The sequence below is a fragment of the Phoca vitulina genome, unplaced genomic scaffold (genome assembly GCF_004348235.1).
Source record: "Phoca vitulina isolate PV1807 unplaced genomic scaffold, GSC_HSeal_1.0 scaffold4, whole genome shotgun sequence".
NCBI classification, from domain to species: domain Eukaryota; kingdom Metazoa; phylum Chordata; class Mammalia; order Carnivora; family Phocidae; genus Phoca; species Phoca vitulina.
This window is the reverse complement of record NW_022589707.1, coordinates 17,220,253-17,243,867: the sequence shown is the minus strand read 5'-3', so window position 1 is coordinate 17,243,867 and position 23,615 is coordinate 17,220,253. Positions and strand designations below refer to the sequence as shown.

The 23,615-nt window shown below is 43.5% G+C and overlaps 1 protein-coding gene across 1 annotated transcript in view; it reads left to right on the top strand.

The window, feature by feature from the left end:
- SND1 (staphylococcal nuclease and tudor domain containing 1) overlaps positions 1-23,615 on the top strand; it is a 409,526-nt gene that overhangs the window by 58,756 nt on the left and 327,155 nt on the right. The window contains exon 10 of the mRNA XM_032401299.1: positions 640-753. Coding sequence (XP_032257190.1) covers positions 640-753 — 114 coding nt within the window. The remainder of the gene's footprint in view (positions 1-639; positions 754-23,615) is intronic.

Here is a 23,615-nt window from a genome sequence, read left to right as displayed (position 1 = left end):
TGCTACCGGTATGGGGGTTTAAAACAAAGTTGCCCATAGTAGTGCTCTGAAAAGTTGGCTTTCCGAGTAGTTGAAGTAGTATCTTAGCAATTTAATGTTTCTGCCCTGAGATTAACAGCTGAGCCTCTCCTTTCCCACACTGTGATGACAATTCTTTTTGCCCTTCACTTGTCTTTGATTTTTCTGCTCTCTTTTAGAGCATCCTATTTTGGTTCTTATCTAGTGCTGATATCTTCTAATCCAGCCTTTGCCTCTTTTCCTAGATTCACATTGAGATACAGATTTGATATTAGTTTAGAACCTGTTTCAAGGAATATCTTGAATAACACAGAGACTAGATTTCCAGTAAGCTTTGTAGTTAACTGCAAGTTTTGGTCAGGGCAAAAGATAAAAAAGATAATTTTTGTGAATGATATAGATTCTGCCTCATTGAGAAATCATAATAAGGTCTTTGGGGACTGATAATTATAGCATTGTTTTCTCCAACATCATTGCACTGTGAAGGATGATACTGGATCTACCCCCAAATGGCTATTGACTTTTCTTCCTATGACTATGGTGGGCCTTGCTCCTTACCATGTGTGCTGTGAGGTCTGGCCCATTGGAGCAGGTTTAAGCGTTTTTGCCTTTTGCCCACAGGTGATGCAGGTGCTGAATGCAGATGCCATTGTCGTGAAACTGAACTCTGGTGACTACAAGACCATCCACCTGTCCAGTATCCGACCACCGAGGCTGGAAGGGGAGAACACGCAGGTGAGAATAGAGAGGCAGTGGAGCCTCTTTTCAAAAACCAAAGGGAAGATGCTGGAGAATACTTAAACATGGTACATATGTGTGAGAATGCTAAAAGACAGTATTTTAAATCTCCAGAGTATTGTTTCCTAATGTCTGCATCCTAGCTATCGTTGGGCAGGTGTCAGTTTCTCCTGAACCACACTCACTGCTCTGCTTTGTTTTGGGCAGGCGTTGCTCGCATTCCTCCCTAAGGGGTTTGAGAGGAGTTAGGGTTGGGATGGGTGGGCAGTGGTTAAGAGCAGTGGTTAAGTTTTATTTATTAACAAGATTTTACTTCTCTGAGAATAAGGAGAGGAGAAGTATCTGTATCTCACGTGCATGATTATAAGGCCTGGTCGTTTTATAAGGCCAGTTCCATATGTTTTGTTCAAGGAAGAAATGAATCTTGGTATACATATACTCTGGGGTCACTTGTTTAATCTGTTGCAAGTGGTAACTGTAATTATTAGTTACACTGTTTTTGAGCTAGTTGTTGGATCTTTTGGCAGCAAAGGTGCTTGCCTAACCAGTATGTATGATTGGGGTATATCATTTTTGAGAAATGCTTAGGATGAAAACTATGGGAGTTGGTAGTTTGCAGGCAGTTTTGTTTTACATTTTCTGGGCCTTTTCTTTCCATTGTTATGAGAGGTTGGAGATAGGGATTGAAGTTTTTCTTGAATTTGTTTGTTTGGTTCTATCTTGTTTTTACAAAGACCTCTTTCCAACTCTTATTTTTTACCCTCTGATCATTACAGTGTGGAACTGGTTATAGAACTGGGTCCACCGTGAGAGCCGGTGTCACACGCAGGTGTTTGGCTAGTTTTCAGAAATTAAGCACAGCGTGGTTGACATTAGTGCTCTGTGCTTTAATTTATCCCTTTTGTAGTTCTAAAGACAGGAAATTTGCTTTTCTGATGTTTTGCACGTACACATGTCTTGGTGCATTTACAAGTTGAAATTCATGCCCTGTTTCCATTTGCATGAGAGTTTACAGACAGCCCATAAGAGTAAAATAAAAATATCATGATTGTCTTTTGAATCAGATCGTGCATAAGAAACATACACAGGATGGATTCTTTGAATGTCTGGCCAATCAGTTCATTCTCTACCCCCCCCCCCCCCCCCCCCCCAAGAGGAGGCAGTTTAATGCGGCAAATGGTATTGTGGTAAGGTTGAGAATTTAAATGCATGAAAGCCTAGAAATGCCAAAATAAGGTTCTCTCAGTAACTGTAGCTGTGCCTCATTGCACAGAGTAAATAGACATCTCCAATTTTATCAGTATTGGGAGTACTCCACGATTCACATCTGTGCCATGCAGTTGGAATTAAGGTTCCCACAGCAACCACAACTTTGAAATTCTTGAACGTTAATTTTTGTGCCTGCATCATTGGCCAAAGCATTATGTTAATGTAGACTAGCTGAATTTCAAGCAGTTTTTAGGGAGGGTGGGGGTGCTGTCGCTTAGGTAGGGTGAATAGCAGGTTTTCAGGAGGAGTAGGAACTACTGCTGAGAATTTTTAGTTTTTCAGGACCCTTTGGAACTCCTCAAGGGGTGATGGATGGATTTTTCCCCTAGCCTAGTAGATAATGGGAAATTGTTGGAATATATTCCCTAGTTTAGGCAGGATCCTGTTCATGGAATTCCTTGTTCTTTACCAAGGTAGGTCATCTATTTTTTTATTTTATTTTTAACTTCTGTTCACTTCTGAGATCTTACTCCATTTTAAGAAAGTTTGAAGTAAGGCTCAGCTGCAAGAGTCTATAATATATGGCTTAGGTGAAGGGAGTCATGATTTTTCTTATTTCTTAAATTCCTTTGAAAGATTTTAATGAGGCAGTCACATAAGAACTAAGTTAACATAATGTACTTTGAGCACAATGGTGGAGGATGCCGTGAAGAACCCAGTTACAGTGGGCACTCAGGGAAGTCTCCCTAGGAGCAACTAGCATACCTCTTGAGTGTTCACTGATGAGAAGTTGGCGGATGGAAGAAAGGGCACTCCAAGACCAGCAATGCTCCTTAGATCTATAATGCAAGCCACAAATATGAGCTATATTTGTTATTGAAAATTGCCTAGTAGTTATATTAAAAACATCAATTTTAATACATTATATTTTACCTAATATATCCCAAACAGTATCATTTCAACATTTTTAAAAAAAGATTTATTTATTTTAGAGAGTGAGTGTGCCCACGTGTGTGCCAGCATAGGCAGGGAGAGAGGGAGAGGGAGAGAATCTCAAGCTAACTCCCCACTGAGCACGGAGCCTGAAGCAGGACTCGATCTCACAACCCTGAGATCACGATCTAAACCAAAATCAAGAATTAGACGCTCAACTGACTGAGCCACCCAGGTGCCTCTCATTTCAGCATTTAATGAATGTAAAAAGTTAATGAGATGTTTTACTTAATTTGATTTTTACTAAGTCTTTGAAATCTGGTGTATGTTTTATACTTGGAACACATTTCAGTTTGTTCTAGTGTATTTCTGGAGCTCAACAGCCTCCTGTTGGTGGTGACTTCTGTAATGGACAGGATAGGTTTAGAAATTAACATGAATGGGTTTGGGTTTGTCATCATTGATAAGTATTTACTGGGTATCTACTTTGCACCAGATACTATGCTGGGGATGCAGCAGGGAATAAACTTTCATGGAATCATCCTCATGGAACTTTAGAACCTAGTAGGGGAAATACATGAGTAATTTCATTTATTTGATGTGTTATGAAAGAAAAGTTTAGAGTTTATAAGAATGTATAATCTGGGAAGGCTTCTCGGAGGAAGTGACATGTAAAGCCTCAGGGGTGACTAGGACTGAACTAGGTAAAATGTGGGGAGAAGACAGTTTCTGACTGAGACAGCAGTAATGACGAGTTGGGTGAATTTGGGAAGAGGGAATGGATGGCCACTGTGGATAGTGCATTAGTGGTATGATGTAGGCAGGGCCAGATCACGCATGTCCTGTGAATATCTCAGGATACTTTTAAAGAGAGAGACTCTTGGGGTATTTTGTATGACTGGAATAGAGGGTAGTTAATGCTAGGGAGTAGTAAGAAATGGTCTTGGGAGTTAGAACAGGGGCCACATGCTGAAAATGTGTGCCATACTTTTAGATTTTTGTGTGAGGAATTTTAAACTAGGGAATGGCATGTTTGGATTTGAGTACTCTTGCGTTGGTGGCTTGCATTTACAAAACATGAAAGTAATTTGCATTTATAAGAGAAGATCATGCTAGATGAAAACTCATCTGCAGGAAGGAGTTCTCAGCTTTGTTTTGCTAAGCCCTAGTTGACCAAGGGCCTGGGGGTGAATGGAGTACTGAAGGAGAACTTGGGATGTTGCTTTAGCAGTCTCTATACAGGAGGATTCAGAGTGTTTGCCTTTCTACTTAAAGAATTCCCCAGAACTCTGCTCTCTGCTTACCTTAAAGTTATCAGAGATCCACAATATGGGTGTAGGAATAAAAATCACCTGGGAATCCCAGTGAGGCCATAACTATATGTATGTAATGACTGGGAAAGCAAGCTTCTCCTTGGAGTCTTTGGTTGGTATATAGTAAGGAATATTAAAAACCATTCTTGTAACTACAGGGGGAGTCCAGTCAAGTACCCAAGGCATAGATGTTGGGGCTGGGGCCTCTGTTAGCTCATGTGGCTCCCTTGTGCAAATTAGAGAGGGAATCCCCTTCTTCCAGGCAGCCTCTTGTCAGGGCACGTGGCTTGGCAAGCAGAATGGTGGCTGCATTTCAGCTCCCATTCAGCCTCTGTCCCCTTGGCCAGTGCCCTTGTGCACAAGAATATGTGGCTGTCGTAGTTAGAACAGGGCTAATTACTCTCCGGTGAAAATGTTGGGTGTATTTCAGGAATTGGAATGGTCTGGTAGCTACAGAAATGTGGGGTGCTTGAGGATTGTTTGGAGATGACGGATGGACTGTGGAGGGCCTTGGGTGAGACACAGAGAGATTTTCTTCTGCTTCTGGAGATCATTGACTTCGAAACAGGGAAGCCGCTAATCTGACGGTTTCTGGTGTTGAAGCAGAGTGGGAGAAGGTTGCAGGTTCAGGAACTGGAGGAGTAGGGGAAGAGGGAAGGGAAAGTCTTTGCCTCAGCTTCCTCAAGGGCAGGCAGATGGCGGGTTTGACTCCTGCTGCGGGCTAGGCCTCCCTACAAGCTCTCAGATGACGACCCCATGGGGTTTGCCCTTCAAGTAAGGAAGGGGAGGTTCCTCTAAGGTTTATCTTCCCCAAACCCTAAAAACTCTAATGACCTGTCATCAACTTATGTAGATCTTCTGAGACATTTCTACATTGTGGGGATAGTTGGGCAAATTGGGTTTTCCTTTTTTGAACACAGAGACAAGTTCTTTTCTCTTAAATTATACATGAAGGCAAGGTTGTTTTGCCCAAGGCTAACTGTATACTTCCACTCCTCTTTTTTGGTTACTTTGTAATGCAGCCAGAGGAAGGGCTCTGGACAAAACAGCATGATCAAAGGAACTGTTTTCATCCTAGGCAGCTGCTTTCCAATAATATCCAGGAATTCATGGGTAGCCATTACTCTCAGATTTTGGTTAGAACTGGATTTGTTGCTGGAAAGTGTGACAGAGTTAAAAGCAAAGATGTGTAATACTTTCCTCAAAGATTACAGTCGGATGTCTGATGCTGTTGATTCTGTTTCTGTGGTATCATGCTTCTGGATTATTCAGGGTGAATCCAGTGGCAATTCCTTGGAGATCTTAATTCCTTCAGGCTGAACGCCATTTTGGACACTGATGTGTGATGTTCCTGAGGACCTGAAACCCTGAGGATAAAGGTATACTGTAGTTTGTTTGAGGCAGTTATTTGCCACAAAGAAACAAGTGCTAAGTGTTGGAGAAAGGCTGTGGGTTTTCTGAGCTACTGCCTTAGAGGAGACAACACATTGTGCAATCTCAGAACTTCCCAGAGAGCGTTTGGCTTTGATTTGAGACTGGAAAACCTAGTGCTTCTAGTCTTTAGGGCTGCCATGGCTTCGTGGCACACTTGGGAGTGTTAATGACAAAGGGTATATAGCCCCTCTGGCATCTGATGGAGGGGCTGACTTACTCTCCCATGAAGCGGGTTCGGCCTGTGCAGTGCCATTGTAGTGGGCAAAGATGTAGAGCTGGAATTTACCTTGAAAAAGGTACAGAATTTACCCAACCCCTTGGTGTTAAGTGTAGAAAGTTTGCTTTCAGTTACAGGGCCTTATTCCTCAAACTCCTCTATCCATAGAACCTCTCTCTTCCTCCCCCCACCCTCCTCCTTTTCTCCATCCCCACCACCACGCTCCCTGTCTAACACACACACACCTTCAGCTTAGGCCTCTGGGAAGTCTGGAAACCTGAAGGTGGAGCCTTTCCCCTGACCTCGCAGCCCCATGCTTTCAGCTTCTATTTGATTCCATCACCCTGTCTTTCACCCTCCTCCCTGTGGAACTTAACACATAAACGTTCTTTCATGGCAGGCCTCTAAATATTCAGATGTGGGCACCGGAGGATCAGTTTTGTTCAAGCTGTAATCTGCCTAATCTCCCAGTGTCCTTGCTGCCTTTCTTGGGAGGTGTTTGTTTCCCAGGCTCTACCCCACAAGGTCTCCTCTGTAGGCAGTCATGGCAGACAAGCCGTAGGTAGGCCCGTTAGTGATGCCCTGGGATTCCGAAGGGCTTTTTCTCAGAGGCAGGGCAGTTTCGGGTGCTAATAACTCCATTTGTTATATAGGGCCCCAGGGTGCTTTGCCATTTAGACACGATTAAAAGCGGTTCTAAACCTATTCCCTTCAATTGAGGTTTCTGAAAGCAAGATGACTGGTCCCTCTGGACCCTAAAGCAGACGATGCTGCCACTGACATGCATACCAGCAGAGAGCTGCGGGGCTGCAGTCCCTAAGTGAAGCCAGGGCAAACCAATAAACCCACTGCCTGTGATCTCGCGCTTGGGACTGGGAGCATAAGGCAAATAGCAAATTAGAGCGGGACTCCAGCTTGGCATTAAGGACCTTGGAGAAAAGCAAAAGCTCTTTGAAATGGATATAGCATTTCACCGGTTTCCAATGGAGAGACTTGGGGACTGCAGCAATGTGATCAAAAGACGCAGAATATGTCAGAGCGCTGGCAGAGGCCTTCTGTACCGGTTTCCGATTTGTTTGATCTGGGCATTTTTGAGAAGAACACTTGAAACCTCCTTTGTTAGAGGACTGAAAAAAATTACCATTCAGAGACTGTGGGTGGGTCTTAGCTCATCTATTTAAGATTCAGGATGTACGTACTCTGTCATTTTTAAAAGATTAATTTCTGTTCCTCTGCTGGGGAGGGCACTGGGGGGCAAGCCTGACTCTTTGTGAGGTCAAGACATTTGGTATCTGGGTAGATAGCAGGGTTCCTTAAAATATACATTCCACTGATCTTTGTAAGTGAATTATAGCTGGGAAAAGACAGCAATTGCCTATCTATTTCCCTTTGATTTACTTTCTTCTCCCTATTACAAATTATATTTTCTTTTGTTTCCTTTAGTTAATATATCCCCTTTCTCATGATTTTGCCTATCCCCTTCCAATAATTTTTGTGGGATTTTAACAATCTCATGGGGCCTGGCGCTTAATCCTTCCCCGAACCATATGCATTTACCTCTTTCAATCCATCTTCTTCTCTTTCTTCTCTCTTCATTTAATCATCACTATTACACAGTTCTATATTTTCAATTTATCTAAATCTTCCAAGTGCTGGTGTGTTCATATTTCTTCTCTCTTTTCAGTCCTGTGAGCTGCAGTAATTCTCTGTTGTTTCCAGAGTTGACAGCACCATCATATTTACTGTCCTGTGACCATTTACCATAGCTGTTGTGCGGAAGTAACAGTCTTTCTTGCCCTGGTTCTTGAAAGCTCCTTTAGGCCAGAGATTTCCATACACATAGTCTTTCCCTTCTCTGTATCATCCTGTACTGTTTATTGATGTCCAGCCTGCTTTCCATTATGAAGCCTAAACTCCACTGGGGGCCGGAGCGGAAATGGTTTTCTCAGCTTCATATTGCCTCTCTTTCAGAATCTTGCAGAATGATGTGAATACAGTAGGCACTTAATGTTTACATCAAAATATATGCTGGGGCTTAAGACCTAATGCATAGATTGCTTTTGAGCATAGATTGTATTTTTACCCTATCCATTGCTCATCTCCTTGACTGCTGCTGATGGTCATTCCAACTTGAGGCAGTGTGTCCTGGTGTTCAAAGGTTCCGGGAGGGAGTGTTTGCACTCCTGTTTTTTCTCCTTCCTAATTGGATTGCTTGTTTTGATGGCTAGGTCACACATGGCTTCCTTTTTCTATAGGCACTTCCTCTTCCCCACTCCCAAGTTTCAGTCCTGCAGTGCAGGTGGGTTGTCTAGTCTTGCCCCTCTCTGAGCACTGGTTTTCCTCATAATGGCATTCCATTAGCACAATATGGATTGGGTTCAGTCCACCAGAGGGGTTAATTTCAGGATTTTAAGTGATGTTGCAGTCGGTCCCCAATTGACTTCCTACTTATTTAGGCTTTCCCAGATATCCTTCCTTCATGGCAGTCCAGGTGTCTTGATTTATTGGAGTTTTTAGGTGCGCTTTTTCCCCAAGGGCTATATATTTTTTTTACTGTTGTCGACCTTGTTGCCTGTCAGATTATTTCTTTGCTTGGAACTAATTTTAAAATCAATTAGAGAGCTTTCCCTTCATCTTTCTCTTTTTATTTATGAGATACTGATTGCAGAGCTACCTACACTGTGGTTAGATAAATTACCCCCCTCCCTTTTTTTTTTTGCATAACATTTATATTCAAGGCAAGTTTAGTGCAGTCATCAGTGCTTTCTACTTCTGCAGGCCAGGGCTGTAGGTTTCATTCCTTGGTGGGCTAATTAGCTTTTTACTAGGGAAATTTCATTCGGTTCAAAAAACCAAACATTTAAGATCCTCATGTATTATAGGTGCTATGGATCTGGGAAGTTATTTTTATTAGGAAAGTTTTATAATTTTAGAAACCGAATCTCTAATCCTGACCAATTGGAGTGTGTTGTGATCACAAGGTGGACTTCAGACCAGATGATAGATTATGGAGGAAGAAGCATCATTTCATGTCACTGCTTTGGAAAAGGCTTTTCAGAACGGAGACTAGAAGGGGAAGCTGAAGGACACAGATGCTTGTTTTTTTTTCTAGTAAATGACAGGTCTATTGCTTAGGCATATTTTTGATGTCACTTTATTTCGGCCCTTCTTTGAAAATCTCTGGCCACTTTATGAGTTGTTCACATTTCATAGGCCTTCATTTCACCATCGAGTGTGAGAACAGTGTGGTTTTGGCTGCAAATGCCTTTGCCTGGTTCAGTGTTGTGTTGGTGGCCACCGTGGTGCATTGCTGTTTGACAAGAGGATCTCTGTAGAGAGAGAAGCCAGTTAATATGCTCTCCTTCATCCTTGTTTAAGTACGTTGGGTCCTTAGTGAGGCTAAGCGGAAATTATCTTCTTTATGTGCGCATCTGCTGCATCTTTGTGTTCAGACTTGGGTCCCAGAATTTGGGTCCTTTTGTCCTGCTGATTTTTTGATAACCCACATAATGGATGCCTGTAGTTTCTAGTTTCTACTTTAAAATGCTTTTTCCCTCCCTTCCCTACCCTCCCACCCCTACCCACCCCACTTCCTTACCCAAGTTAGGTTTTTCTGGGTCAAGTAGATTCCTCATTTCTTCACATCTATTGCTAGCTCCCTTCCCAGCACATAGTTAATACTCAATGTTTGTTGGGTAATGGCTCATTTCATTCTCACTGGCTGTCTTTTACTCCTTGTTCATAATTTGGGACTGAGGGATGGGCAGAATACACCAACACTTGACTCTCTGAGTCTGTAGCTCTACCATTCCTAGGACATTTTTCTCATTATTACTAGGGAGGCTAGTAGGAAGGTTTGACTTTTTTTTATGTGCAGTTGTCTTTTGTAAGGTGGTCTGGAATTAGGAGAAAGCCACATTCTTATTCATATGGAGCTGCCTTTAGCATCTGCTTATCCAGCTGGAGGGGCTTGTTTTAGAAACACTGCCATGCAGAAGCCGTAGGTGGATCTCTGCAGAAGGGTTGCTGATGTGCCCAATGCCCAGGGCTCCCTCCACAGCCTGCCTGGTCCCTCAGGCTCTGGCTGGAGGCTGGTCCCTACAGGTAGGGGTGTGGTGTGTACAGCCCGCCCTATTCTTACTGGACCCTCTTAGTGCTGCTGCTGTGAGTGAGCACACTGTGTCCTGCATGGGAGAACTGGCAGGTTGCTCCATTTGCTGGTTTTGGCCACTGGGAGAACCAGGAGTGTTAAGCCAGTTTGTACTTTAAGAAGAGGGAGACCTGACATCACTCGAAGCAGTTTATTTTATTTATTTCTTATAGAGGAGAAAGAAGTTATCTCAGCCCTTTGCTATTCCTTTCAGTGTGTATTGAACTAACAGCTCAGCATTTTCCCCAGCAAAACATCCAGGGTTCTTCCCTCCACTTGGGCCAGGCTCTGTCTTGCCTTCGCAGATTGCGTTGTGGTGCCACCTCCTCACTGTTAAAGGTTTTTGGCTTCATCCCCTTCCCCCACCCCCTGCCAGGCCTCTTCTGTCAGAGGAGTGAATGGTTCTTTCAGTCTAGACACTCCTGTTTATGTACCAAGTTATAGTTATTCTGGAGGTGCTTGGACTCAGTAATACCAGAGTTCAGAAAAATGTAAGCTTCGCAATTGAGAAACCATTAAGCTGCTTCAGTTTGTACCAGCATTTGGGCTCCATGTAGTTATTTTTTTAATTTAAGTATAATTAACATAGTTTCAGGTGTATAATATAATGATTTGACAATTCTGTACATTGCTCAGTGCTCATCAAGATAAGTATATCCTTAATCCCCATCATCTCTTTCTCCCATTCCCCCACCCACCTCCCTCTGGCAACTACCACTTTGTTCTCTGTATTAAGAGTCTCTTGTGGTGTTTTTTGTTCTTTTTCTTTGTTCTTTTGTTTTTTAAATTCTACATGTGAGTGAGATCATATGGTATGTATCTTTCTCTGAGTGGCTTATTTCACTTAGCATTATACTCTCTAGCTCCATCCATGTTGTTGCACATGGCAAGATTTCATTCTTCCTTATGGCTGAGTAATATTCCATTGTGTATATATATTACCACTTTATTCATCTGTGGATGGACACTTGGGCTGCTTCCATATCTTGGCTATTGCAAATAATGCTGCAATAAACATAGGGGTGCATATATCTTTCCAAATTAGTGTTTTTGTTCTCTTTGGGTGAATACCCAGTAGTGTAATTACTGGATCATATGGCAATTCTATTTTTAATTTTTTGAGGAACCTCCGTACTTGTATTTTCCACAGTGGAAATGTTATTATCCATGTTATTATTAGATATCCATAAAATACAGCAGGTAGAGAATAGTCATTGGAGCTCTGTTAGAGAGAGAGATGTCTCTATCCTAAAAGATACAGATTAGTCCCAGGTATCTGACGTGGTAGATGGAACCTGACAAACTGAAAATTCAGCGTAAAAATCCTACAGCCTTTCATCTCTTACCCTCATTACCCAGCGAGAAATGAATTCCGAGGGCAGAAGCTGATGGTGTTTAAGATCTCTGTCCTGGAACGTAATTGAATATGTTCAGGTGGAAACATGCTCTCCCCTTGCTGCTGTTCCCACCTCCGAGCTGGCTGCCCTGGAGACTGGTGGCCTGATGCTGCTCCTTTCCCCTCAGGCACAGTATCTTCCCCACCTCAGGGTTCTCAAAAATTTTAATACAGGCTGCTGCCTGTTCTTTTGTTTGTCTGCTTTTGTGTTTTGACTTGAAAGTATTTCTAAAGTATCTGAACGGTAAGAGTATTGATTTGTACCTCTACTGCTTTAGTTTTCATTCCGATTTCTTTCAGTTGTCTCCACCATTCCCCTCTCCTACCCCTCCCCTGAAGTACAGAGAGGGAGTTTGTGACTTTGGTTTGAATGAAGTCACTTTGGCACATGCGGTTTGGTCATTCTGTTATGGTTACTGCACACCTTACTCTATCCCCCTGGTCTTGAATATTGCTCTGAAATTCTCTGTGCTATGTTTTGGCTGCTGCATGAGTCTGCAAACGAATGCTTAGCATTGTGGAAGTTCACTGTTCACTGTTGCCCTTTAGCTGCCTTGCTTTGGGTTTAGCTGGGAGTGGAACCTTTTTTTTTTTTTTTTTAATTATTTTTAAATTTTTTTTAAAAAGATTTGATTTAGAGCTTGCACATGTGTGTGAGCTGAGGGGGAGGGAGAGGGAGAGAATCTCCAGCAGACTCGTGCTGAGCTCAGAGCCCAGTGTGGGGCTTGATCTCATGACCCTGAGATCATGACCTTAGCTGAAACCCAGAGTCAGACACTTAACTGACTGAGCCACCCAGGCACCCCAGGAGTGGCACCTTTAACCTGAATTCACTAAAGACATTGACAGCAACCAACTGGATTGTTCTAGTTTTCTTGGATAACCACATTTAAGCTGCTTATAAAATGTAATTTTATGTTCTGGAAAACTACATTTGCTCAATTTAAGCCAGGCCAATATTCTTCTGCTCCTAGAATTTATGTAAGTTGATACCTTCATTGGCCAGATCTCTAAATCTATAGCTGATATTAATTTGAAGAAGGGGCCTCAGTCATTGCAGTAGAGTCTTTGCCTTTAGGAGAGTGCTTAAGCCTGTACAGTGTGCTTGCAGTAGGGCAGGGCTTTCCTTTTTTTGGCTTGTGTTAAAATGTTATTTATGACACTTGCCGAAGAACAGTAAGTACACCTGTTTTGTCACCACTGTGACAGGTGTAGGGACCCACGGTGGGGTTTTGAAGTGGGGAAGAGAGCTTGGGTTGTGAGTACAGGAAAGACAAGGAGCAGGGTATGAGGTGGGGGTGGTGGAGGATGAGGAACCCAATCAGATATCAAGAGTAATCAGTACCAGGAGTGGGGAATTTGGGCCAAACTGATTTAGCAGGATTCTTGGCAGAATTGGACAGTGCAGAGATGAACATAGTGCCCAAAAGTCAGGGCCTAGTTGAGCAAGGGGTTCAGAAGAGCCTGAGTAGAGTTTGGTCTGGAGGGAATCTTTGTCATTTGTGATGTCAGTGTTATCCTTGCCGTTTATAACTAGTGGTAGAAGGTTTTAGAACTCCACTTCGTCCATGGTGCTTGTGGGAGAAAACAGGCCTTAGATGATTGCAGCTTCAAATACTTTTTCTAGCTGCTTTCTTGCTCCCTCTTTCACTGCCATCTTTACACCTTTCCCTCTCTTTAGCTTGCTTCTCATTATTAGTATCTTTGGTGGTGGGCAGGGGTAATGAGAGGGGGCAAAGAACTAAGAAAATAGTTTTATTTCCCTTTTTTTCTTTCACCCTAACTCCACAATGAGTGTGTCTTTTCTGCCCAGTTGTCATCTTCTACCATGGCTAATCCAGGGATGTAGAGCCCTGCATGGTAGTAGAGGTCATTGAGCTTAATGCAGCAGGAGACTTGAGGATGTACAATCTAAGGAAGCAGTTTTCGACTCTCCCGTCCTCATGCTTGTATATCTTACAGGATCGTGGTGATCCTGAAGTGACTTGAGTTCAGAAGCTGGGGAGTTAGGGACTCCTTGCTCGTTCTGGTGGCTGTTTGACCCTGGGACATATCTTTTCTGCCTCTGTCCCATTCCCTGCTAGGCAAATGATGCTTGTGTGTGTGGTTCAAAGGTATCCCCTAATGGGAAGTTCTGTAAGGGGCAAATCATTTGATTGTTGACTGTGAGATTCACTGCAAATATGGCTGCTAATACTTTTGCTTCACATTTGCTACAAATGAGCTCTGGCTTTCTGGGTTTGCATAGGACTGCTCCGAGGACAAAGAGTAAGTGGATCACTTTTGATGCCCTGTCTTTTGATTGAACAGCCAACTTGCAATGTGTATAGGGTCCTGCCACTGCCCTTCTCCTCCTGGATTCCCTTCCTCCCTCCTCCTTCTAAGCCCTAGCTCAGATACAAAGGTTTGTGCCCCTCTGACTCTCGCAGCGAAATCCAGGTGAGAGCATTTCTCCTGGAGTAGAAGCAGAGTCAGTTTTTCTTAGGTGTGCTTTGTAAGCTACTTGTGTTAGAATCTCTGTGGTTAGAGCCTGGTAGGTTCATTCTTCACACTTGCCAGGGGTTTCCATTGTACTTCCGCTTGAGGCTACTGTTCTAGATTGTTGTTCCTAGCAGTAGGTAGGTGGGGCTTTACCAAGGCTGGCTGTCCAGGATTTTGGGCTCGAGAATATCATTTTTCTTCCTGGAGCCAGACTTAGACGCAGTAACATCTCTGCTATTTCCTGTATGAGCTTTTCTTCCTCCAGGTCTCAGAGCCAAGTGCAAACCAGACGTATCCATTCTTACTTAGAACATCTCCTGAGGATTCCAGTGAAAGGAGATAGAGTTTTGCCTGAAGACATTTATCTGCTTCAGAGAACAGGGCTCTCTGGGGGAATAGGGGAGTTTCTTGGGGTTTATTATATATGATTTGAGCCGATGTTTAGTTTAGGTGGGGCCTATTCACAGTTTCTGGGTGAATTTCATGATAAAAAGTGAAAAGATTTATGAAGTGGTGCCTTGTTAGATCTGGGTCACACATCACACTTCATGTGCCATTATATTAAAAAATTTTTTTTATTTATTTATTTGACAGAGCACAAGCAGGGGGAGTGGGAGAGGGAGAAGCAGACTCCCCGCTGAGTAGGGAGTCCGATGCGGGGCTCGATCCCAGGACCCTGGGATCATGACCTGAGCCAAAGGCAGATGTTTAACAACTGAGCCACCCAGGCGCCCTTGTGCCATTATATTAACTGAACTTGGTAAGGTGAAGAGGGTCCAGGATACAGAATGCGCTTGCCTTGGGCACGTGCAAGCAGCCCTTGAATCGCTGGAAGAAAATACAGATGTTTCAGAGGAGCCAGAGATTGATCATGGTTCGGGATACAGCACAGCGAAAGGGTAGAGTGCCTTCTGAGTCGTGACAGGTGCACAGCAGTACGTTGTGTAGGTTTAGTGTTGGGGGAGGGAGGAGGAGGTCTTGTCCATTTTTTAAGGCCTTACAGAAGGTCTTCTGCTCAGCTTAACTGCTTTGTAGGGCAGCTCTGAGCTTTATAGGCTGTGAAATGCTGTCTGTCGGACTGGTTAACTGATGTGGACTAAGTGAACTCACAAAGATGTGATTTAAAAGTCCGTTTGTAGATTTATTAATTTGTGATGCAAAGTCCAGCTGCCAGACAGACCAGAAAGTTCTGATGGGTGAGAGTGTTCTCTTTCTTATGGAGGGAGTTGGTTTATTATTTACAGAATCGAAGTGAAAGGGGTTGCTGGATACTGAGGAAGGCTGAGGTGCCCTGGGTGCTTATGTGGCCAGGCAGAGGGTGAGACCCTGGGACAGGGTGCATGTTGTCTCCATTCCCATCCCTGTTCGATAGATAGATAAACAGAGGCTTGGGAAGAGAAGAGTTTTGCCCAAGGCTTTTTCTCTGGTAAGTGGAAGATCTAGGATTCTAACAGAGGTCTGTTTCACACGTCTCCAAATGTGCCCCATGGACTTCCATGTTGCTGGGGCCAGGTTAGTGACCCTCTCCCTTATGCACTGCTGCGGGGGCTTCTCTCCACCCTCCTGTTTCTCAGGATTTCTTCCCCAACCAAAAGCTGCTCCTGGTTGTCTTTGTAACACAAGCTTTCTTATTTCAATGTATTTTTACAAATTAAAATATTTCTTGCAACCATTTTGGAGGTACCATAATTTATATTGAGGGATTCTAATTTATACTTCGAATGGGTGTTTAGCATCAGAAAAGTGGGTGTTCTTGTTCTTGAACATTGTTCTCAATGTTCTTGTCTCCTGTATGAAGTTTTCCTGGCAGTAATCTCATCGTTTAGAACAGTCAGGCCAACCCTATGAAGAGAGAAGAGATTAGATTCTCTCTCTCTCTCTCTCTTTTTTTTTTTTTAATTTTATTTATTTATTTATTTGACAGAGAGAGAGGCACAGCGAGAGAGGGAACACAAGCAGGGGGAGTGGGAGAGGGAGAAGCAGGCTTCCCGCTGAGCAGGGAGCCCGATGTGGGGCTTGATCCCAGGACCCCGGGATCATGACCTGAGCCGAAAGCAGACGCTTAACGACTGAGCCACCCTAAGGAGTCTCAACACTAGTCATTTTTGTATAGGTTTCTGAACCCTGCGAGCATTTTACTTTTATATACTTCATTATTTTCACTATTTAATGTTCATTCACTAACCCCATCAGATAGATGGCTTAGGCTTCTGATTTCATCTAAATTTTCTACCTTAAATATTTTTTCCTTCTTATAAGTGAAACATGTTTACTTGATAAGTTTTGGAAAATTTAAAGAAGAAAATACAAACTAAATCTTACCATCAAGAGGTATCATCACTACTGTTAACATCTCATGACCTTCTCACCTTCTTTGTGTTTATGTTTTGTAGCTAAGCATCTCTACTGGCCTTTAAATTTTCCAAAACATGATTTTTTTTTTTTTAAAGATTTTGTTTTTTTAAGTAATCTCCACGCCCAGTGTGGGGCTCGAACTCACGAGCCCAAGATCAAAAGTTGGCTGCTCTACTGACTGAGCCAGCCAAGCACCCCTCCAAAACAAGATTTTTAATGGCTGGGCAGTTTTTTAAAATGTGGATGTACCATATCAGTTTCCACTGATATTTGTGTATATAAATTATTTTCAGTTTTTATAGTTGTTGTATCTTCATTCTTCAAACAGAAAACTTGCCTTGAAGAAGGAAGTATGAAAAGGTCCGTTCAGAGCGGAGGTAGCTCTTGGGCGAGTTGGGTGTAGTGCAGTAGAAGACACATGTTCCCAGAGGGGCCGATACTTAGCCCACTGGCAGTACGCTCTCTCATCACCTAATTCCTTATCTATCTGTGTTATTTAGAAGCAGGCTGTAATCCAGGCCCTTTGTGTTTTGTTGCCAGAATGGCTCCCTCCCCCCAACAGCTGAACTTGCTGCATCTGAAATAAAGGGTAGAGTAGATGGTAAATCTTCTCCTGGGGACCACTGCTCTTTTCTGTTGCCCAGGCCGGAATCTGATGAGACACTTTAATGGGAACACAGAGGCTCCCGTGGCAGCTTTGTGAGTGCAGCCTGCGTATTTGTTGATCCCATGAGCTGCTCTGTCAGTGACTTCCACCGTGCCACAGACTTGTGAGTATTGGCACAATTACATTGCACCCTAATGTGATTAAAAACAATTATCCCACAAATAAGTGTATGTAAAACAGTTATATTTAATGAAACAGCAACAGCACTGGTGACCAGCAGATATTAAAATCACTATTGCTAATTTATTTATTTATTTATTTATTTATTTATTTTTTAAAGATTTTATTTATTTATTTGACAGAGAGAGACGCAGCAACAGAGGGAACACAAGCAGGGGGAGTGTGAGAGGGAGAAGCAGGCTTCCCGCCGAGCAGGAGCCCAATGCGGGCTCGATCCCAGGACCCTGGGATCATGACCTGAGCCGAAGGCAGACGCTTAACGACTGAGTCACCCAGGCGCCCTGCTAATTTAAAGGACTATGCCACACCCCATCTTGGGGTGGAGGCTGCCGCCCATTCAAGGCTGGCAGGAAATGAGACAAATGGGGGTTCTGCAGATCCCTTCTGCTGCTCCGTGTGGGAAACCCGAGCACTGGCAACATCGTCTTGGTTGATCTCAAGAAGTGGAGTGTTATTTACAGGCAAGGAGTTAAGGCTCAAATCATTGAGGCTATAAGCCACAGTTAGCATCACAAATACTCTTTCAGGCAAAAAGGCAGCTGTTGACAAATGCAGATGCAGGTACAGTGGACTACCTGTGTTCCATGTCACTCAGCAGTCAAGCTGCTGTGTTCTTGATTGGCTAAAAACTGTTTGGGTGCCGTGGGAGCACAGAGCATATTCTTATACACCAACCCAGAAGTTATAGTAACTCTTTATATGCTACCATCTTTTACAACATAATCAGAAGACCCTCTCAGAGTCTGTAAACTGTTCACATGCACAGTTTTGTATTCTTCTTTCTGATGATTTTTTGTCTTTTCTCTGAAGGTTAGTCCTTGGTGTTGGCAGACCCCCACCCCCAAGCTGAGGACTGGCACATTTCCTTACTCCCAGTGTGTTCTCTCAGCCACTGGCAGTATAGCCCTGGCCACACTGAAAGCTGTTTCTTTAAGGATCAGCTATGTATCTGGGAGAACTCTGTCAGTAGGAGATTAGAGGGCCCCAAATGAAAGTTGCATCTGCTTACTGTTTATTTATTTATTTATTTATTTAATTTATTTTTTTTTTTTTAAAGATTTTATTTATTCATTTATTTGAGAGAGTGAGAGAGAGAGAGAGCACATGAGAGGGGGGAAGGTCAGAGGGAGAAGCACACTCCCTGCCGAGCAGGGAGCCCGATGCGGGACTCGATCCCGGGACTCCAGGATCATGACCTGAGCCGAAGGCAGTCGCTCAACCAACTGAGCCACCCAGGCGCCCTGCTTACTGTTTTTTTAAACTCAGATCATTTTCATATCTGTCCTTCAGAGAGGATCATCTCTTCAGATAAACATGGTCTGGGGACCCCAGGAGACTAGGGAGGTTGGAGGGAGAAGAGCTGAGTCACTGGTCTCTGACTGTAGGAGGTACCCTGTATGACCCCAGGTACCCCCACCTTCCTGCTCCTACTTGATAAACACCCTGGGGAGCTAGCTGTAAGAGCCAGTAGAGGGCTTTGGAAGCACACTTCCAGGGTTAGTTGTAGCTGATGCACAGGAAGTGTGAGTGGAGATACTTTAATTTGTGCACAGTTGTGTAGCTTGGAGTGACATTGGCTCCCTCTGGTTTGATTCTGATGAAACTGAGAGTGCTGGGTTTGTGCTGAAGTGTGTCTGCAATTTCAGGAAGGAAAAGAATGGGTTCAGGGCTGGTGATCATTTTGTGATACTGTGTTGTTTGTATGGGTCCTTCACGGTGGTTCTGAGGAAGAAATTAGTACAGTGGTCATTTGGGAAAGTAATTTTAGCTCATAGACTCCCTACTACACTTGAGTAACTTCTGGAAAGTGTAGTATTTTACCCAAATCCCATTAAATGTTAGGCATTCTTTCTATATTCCCTTTCCTGTCCTTTAACTGATTAGTGAAATATTTATGTGAACCCAGAAGCTGATTTATTTATTTTATTGTCCTTTGTAATAACTTGCTTCTCCCTTGTGCTGGTTGCTTTCTGAGGCCCAGACAACCGCCATGATTTCTTCTGCCCTCCCCTGGCCTACATCCTCCAGGGACTGATTTGAGCTTTCCTGGCTTTGATGAAGCCTCTAGCTGTCCCTCCCCCAAGGTGGCTGGCAATAAATCCACCCCAGATGTCCCTACCAATGGACAGTGTAACTCATTTTAGGGTATATAGCAGATCAGTGGATAAGACTCAGCATCCTGCTCCCCAGATCTCAGGGAAAACCATGGAAGAGATGCCACACATCAAAATGGACTTGGACCTCTTGCTTTGGGAGCCTTTCTTGTCCTAGGTCTGGGGGTTTTGGCCAAGGTTAACTCACTGGCCAAGATGCCTCAGGAATTTTTTTTTAAAGATTTTATTTATTTATTAGAGAGAGAGAGAGAGCACACGTGAGCACAGAGGGAGAAACAGACTCCATGCTGATCAGGGAGCCCGATGTGGGGCTCGATCCTGGGACTTCGGGATCATGACCAGAGCTGAAGCAGCCTCTTAACCGACTGAGCCACCCAGGCACCCCGGTGCTTCAGAAATTCTTAAGCACCTGCCTCTGTCTGGGTAATCAGGCAGTTGCTGATGAGGATGGTCTCTGAGATGTTACTCTGGAAATAGATCACAGAACTTGGAGGCTGAGTCCTAAAATCATAGTGGTAAAAGATTGGTCAGAAGAGAGCCTCTGAGTGGGGAGATACACTTCGCATAATGCACGTTCCCCCCTACCCCCACCCCCAGCCCTTCATATTTGTCAGCATAAAGCACTTAGGTACCTTCCTGGCAGATCCCTCCTTGGTGAGCCCGTGCTCATGTTGCTCTCCATGATTAAATTCTCATTGTTGCCTACAAGCACAGGCCCCAGGTGTTGTTTTAAGGTTCAGGGCAAAACAGGTTTCTGTATCTCCTGCTATAAGGATAACTGGCTGCATTTGTTATAATGGACACATGTCTGGCTCTGTGCGGGGAGGGAGGGGTATCTTTTATTCATTAAGCATCTTTTTTGTTTTTTAAGATTTTATTTGAGAGAGAGAGTACGAGAGAGAGTGTGCACGAGCACACAAGCTGGGGAGGGGCAGAGGGAGAAGGAGAAGCAGACTTCCCACTGAGGAGGGAGCCAGTCCCCAGGACCCTGAGATCATGACCTAAGCCGAAGGCAGACACTTTAAGCTTAACCGACTGAGCCTTGCAGGCGCCCCCTAAAGCATCATTTGAATGCAAAGGCTAACAGAAAAAGACAGTAGCTTGGGTATTTTTTTAAACATTAACTTTTTTATGTGTTGATTTGGAATCATGGAATGAAAAGCACACACAGCTTGGAACCTAATAAAAGATAAATGGGAAACAAAACCATGAACTCATCGGTGACCATGAACTCATCGGTGTCTCAACTCCACTAAATTACAGTCCTAAAGAATCATAGTAACTCATCTGTGTGTCACAGAACAACCGATTATTGCCTGCTTCAGGTCTGACTCTAGCAACATGGCTCAATCAGCAGAGCAATGCAGAGTGACAGTGTTAAGTGTCGATGCTTTTAATGCAGAGGTTCTCAAACCTTAGCTGCACATCAGAATCACCTAGGGATCTCTTAAAAATCCTATGTGCCCCATGTCTACTGAATCAATTTCTAAGTGTAGGTTCCAGATACCTTTTTTTTTCTTCCCCTCTCTCACAGATGAGCAACTAGGGTTGAGAACCACTTTTTTTTTTTGGTCTTGGGTAGGTGGAAGTGGAAATCTGGTGGGACGGATTCTGAGTGGGATCTTATGATGAAAAGTGATGGCATCCAACCCAAATAAAATTGGATAGATATAAATCTTGTTAAGCTTGGCTTTTGAATTGTTTAAGTAATCATGTTCTTTTACACACTGGGGATTTTTTTTTTTTCACATTGGGGAATTTTAATTTGTTTCATAATAAAGGTGTCATAGCCACTCATTTCTGACATGACAAGTTTAAATATTTCCTTTCGGGAAAGCTGTTCCCTTATACAGCATTGTTACATATTCTTGTTACCTCTGGAGGTAGGGAAAGAAAATCATTATCATAGTTGTGATACTGTGATTTATAATAAGAAGTATGTATTTGGTCTTCCTGCCTGTACCTGGCACAGAGCTCCTAAAACCCTTGGAATTTCTGAAGGGGTGAGAGTGATCAAGGTGTCTTTTGTTATGTTAATTAGGTGACTTTGGGAAAGCACCTGAGGATGGGGGTTGGTTGCCTGAAGAACCAACCCTGAGATCTGAGGATTGGAACTTTCAGTCCCATCCACTGAGAGGGGACAGGGGCTGGAGGTCGAACCAATCGCTAGCAGTCAAGTGATTTCATCAGTTGTGCCTATGTAAGGAAGCCTCCATTAAAAACTCAAAGGGATTGAGTTTGGAGAGCTGGGTTGGTGAACAGGTGAAGGTTGGGGAGAGTGGTGCACTTGGAGAGGGCATGGAAGCTCCTCGCTCTTTCCCATACCTCTTCTATCCGGCTATTCCCAGAATTATATCCTTTTATAATAAACCAATAATCTTGTAAGGAAAATGCTTCTTTGAGTTCTGTGAGCTGCTCCAGCAAATTAACTTAACCCAGTTAAGTCAAAAGCACAGGTAACCGCCTAGACTCAAAATTGGCATCTGGATTTAGGGGGGAAGTCTTGGAGTACTGAACCCTTAATCAGTGGGATCTGACCTTATCTCCAGGTAGATAGTGTCAGAATTGTTAAATTGTAGGACACCCAGCTGCTTTCAGATAATTGCTTGTTGGTGTGGGGCCACACACACACGCACCTCCCCCCCCCCCCCCCCCCCCCCCCCCCCCCCCCCCCCCGTTAGAATTGGTAACTCTTAATAGTAATAATAGTGTCTGACTTTGCCTTCTATGGTTTGGGCCAATAGTTGCCTTAAAAGCTATAATGTACGGCCTGATTTATGAAACTTACCTGGAACACTCTAATTAGGAATTCTTGTAACCTAAGTACTTATGTGGGTGTTTCATCTCATGTTCTATATATAATTAAGTTTCTCAAGAAGTAGAAGTTAGAATGACTCTTAAATATTGAGTGTGATTTTAGTTTTTTGGCTTCCTCTTTTATAAGTTATGTCTTTGAAATGCTCTTTCCATGATTATTTTTTGTTTGCTTGTTCCTTGTTTGTAACATTGTTTATTAAGTTAGGGCATTACATTAAAACTACCTTGGAACTTTTAAAAAGAAAAAGCCCAATCCCCAGGCCTTAACCAGAACAGTTAATCAGAGTCTCTGGGAGTGGAGCGCAGGCTTTGTACCACAGGCCATGGTAGCTCTCAGACAGGATCGCAAACCACTGTTTGAGTATTGCTTGGTGGCGTGGCGTACGTTTGAGTATTGCTTGGTGGCGTGGCGTACGTCTCCAGCAGCCCTATTCCTTCTTCCTCCTCCTTTCTAACATTGCCTTTACCTGTTTATCTGTGATGGCCCTTGTGAGAGAGACCTAATCATTTCTTTTCTGCAGGTGACTTTAAAAGTCCCTCTTGTTAGAATGGAACACAGTAGACTCCTCTACCTTTGAACTTTGCCTCTAATAAATGATAACACTGTGCTTATTCAGTGTTTTTTTTGGGGGTGGGGGCTCAGATCTCTTTAAAAGCCTTATAATTAATCCCCACAGTGCTTCCCTAGAGTAAGGTAAGAGATTTTTTTTATTGTTGTTAGGTCTAATGCCCCGAAATTACTGTGCCTTGCTACCTTGTTCTCAACTTGCATGCTACCCCTGTGGGTTTGGGCAGGTTCCCAGATTGCCTTTCTGGTAATCTGAGCAGTAAGGTTTACCCCCAAGCTTTTCCTTAGCCAGAAGATACGTCCTGCAAGCCCTTTTGAAAGATAGTCTTTCTTATCGTTGGTGAAGAGCTCTACTTGATGGGCAGCTGGTGGCTGGGCTCGCATACTCATAGATGGAGGATGATATAAGTTAAGGTTAGTGTGTGAAAGTGGGCATGAAAGCCGGACTGAGCCAAGGCGGAACCAGCGAGACCAGAGGACAACATGTGCCACCAAATAGGTCTTTGGCTGATGTTTAAATTGCCTCAAATTAAAGGGTATTTTTCATTCTCCATTGTGGTGTCACCAAAGGGCTGAATTAATGTCATTTTCAGCAGCTTTGAGCTTCTGGAACTGTCACTCTCCCTGAGGGTCACTAGGGGTAGTAACTCAGCATTTCACATTCTGAAAAGGCAAAAAAATTCTCTGGAGGACTTCTTAGAGTTATCATTTCAGTTCTCTTTTTTTTTTCTTTAAAGATTTTATTTATTTGAGAGAGCACTAGAGAGCGCAAGCAGGGGACGTGGCAGAGGGAGAGGGAGAAGCAGGCTCTCCGTTGAGCAGGGAGCTGGATGTGGAGCTTGGGGATGGCCACCTGAGCCCAAGACAGAGGCTTAACCAACTGAGCCACCCAGGCGCCCCTATCATTCCAGTTCTACTGAACCTTACTCATCTTTGTTTTTCCTGCAGTGCTTTTTTTTTTTAAACCTGTAGTAAGAAGTTCATGTTAACTCCTGTCATACTTAAAAGAGCAAGGTATTGGGGTT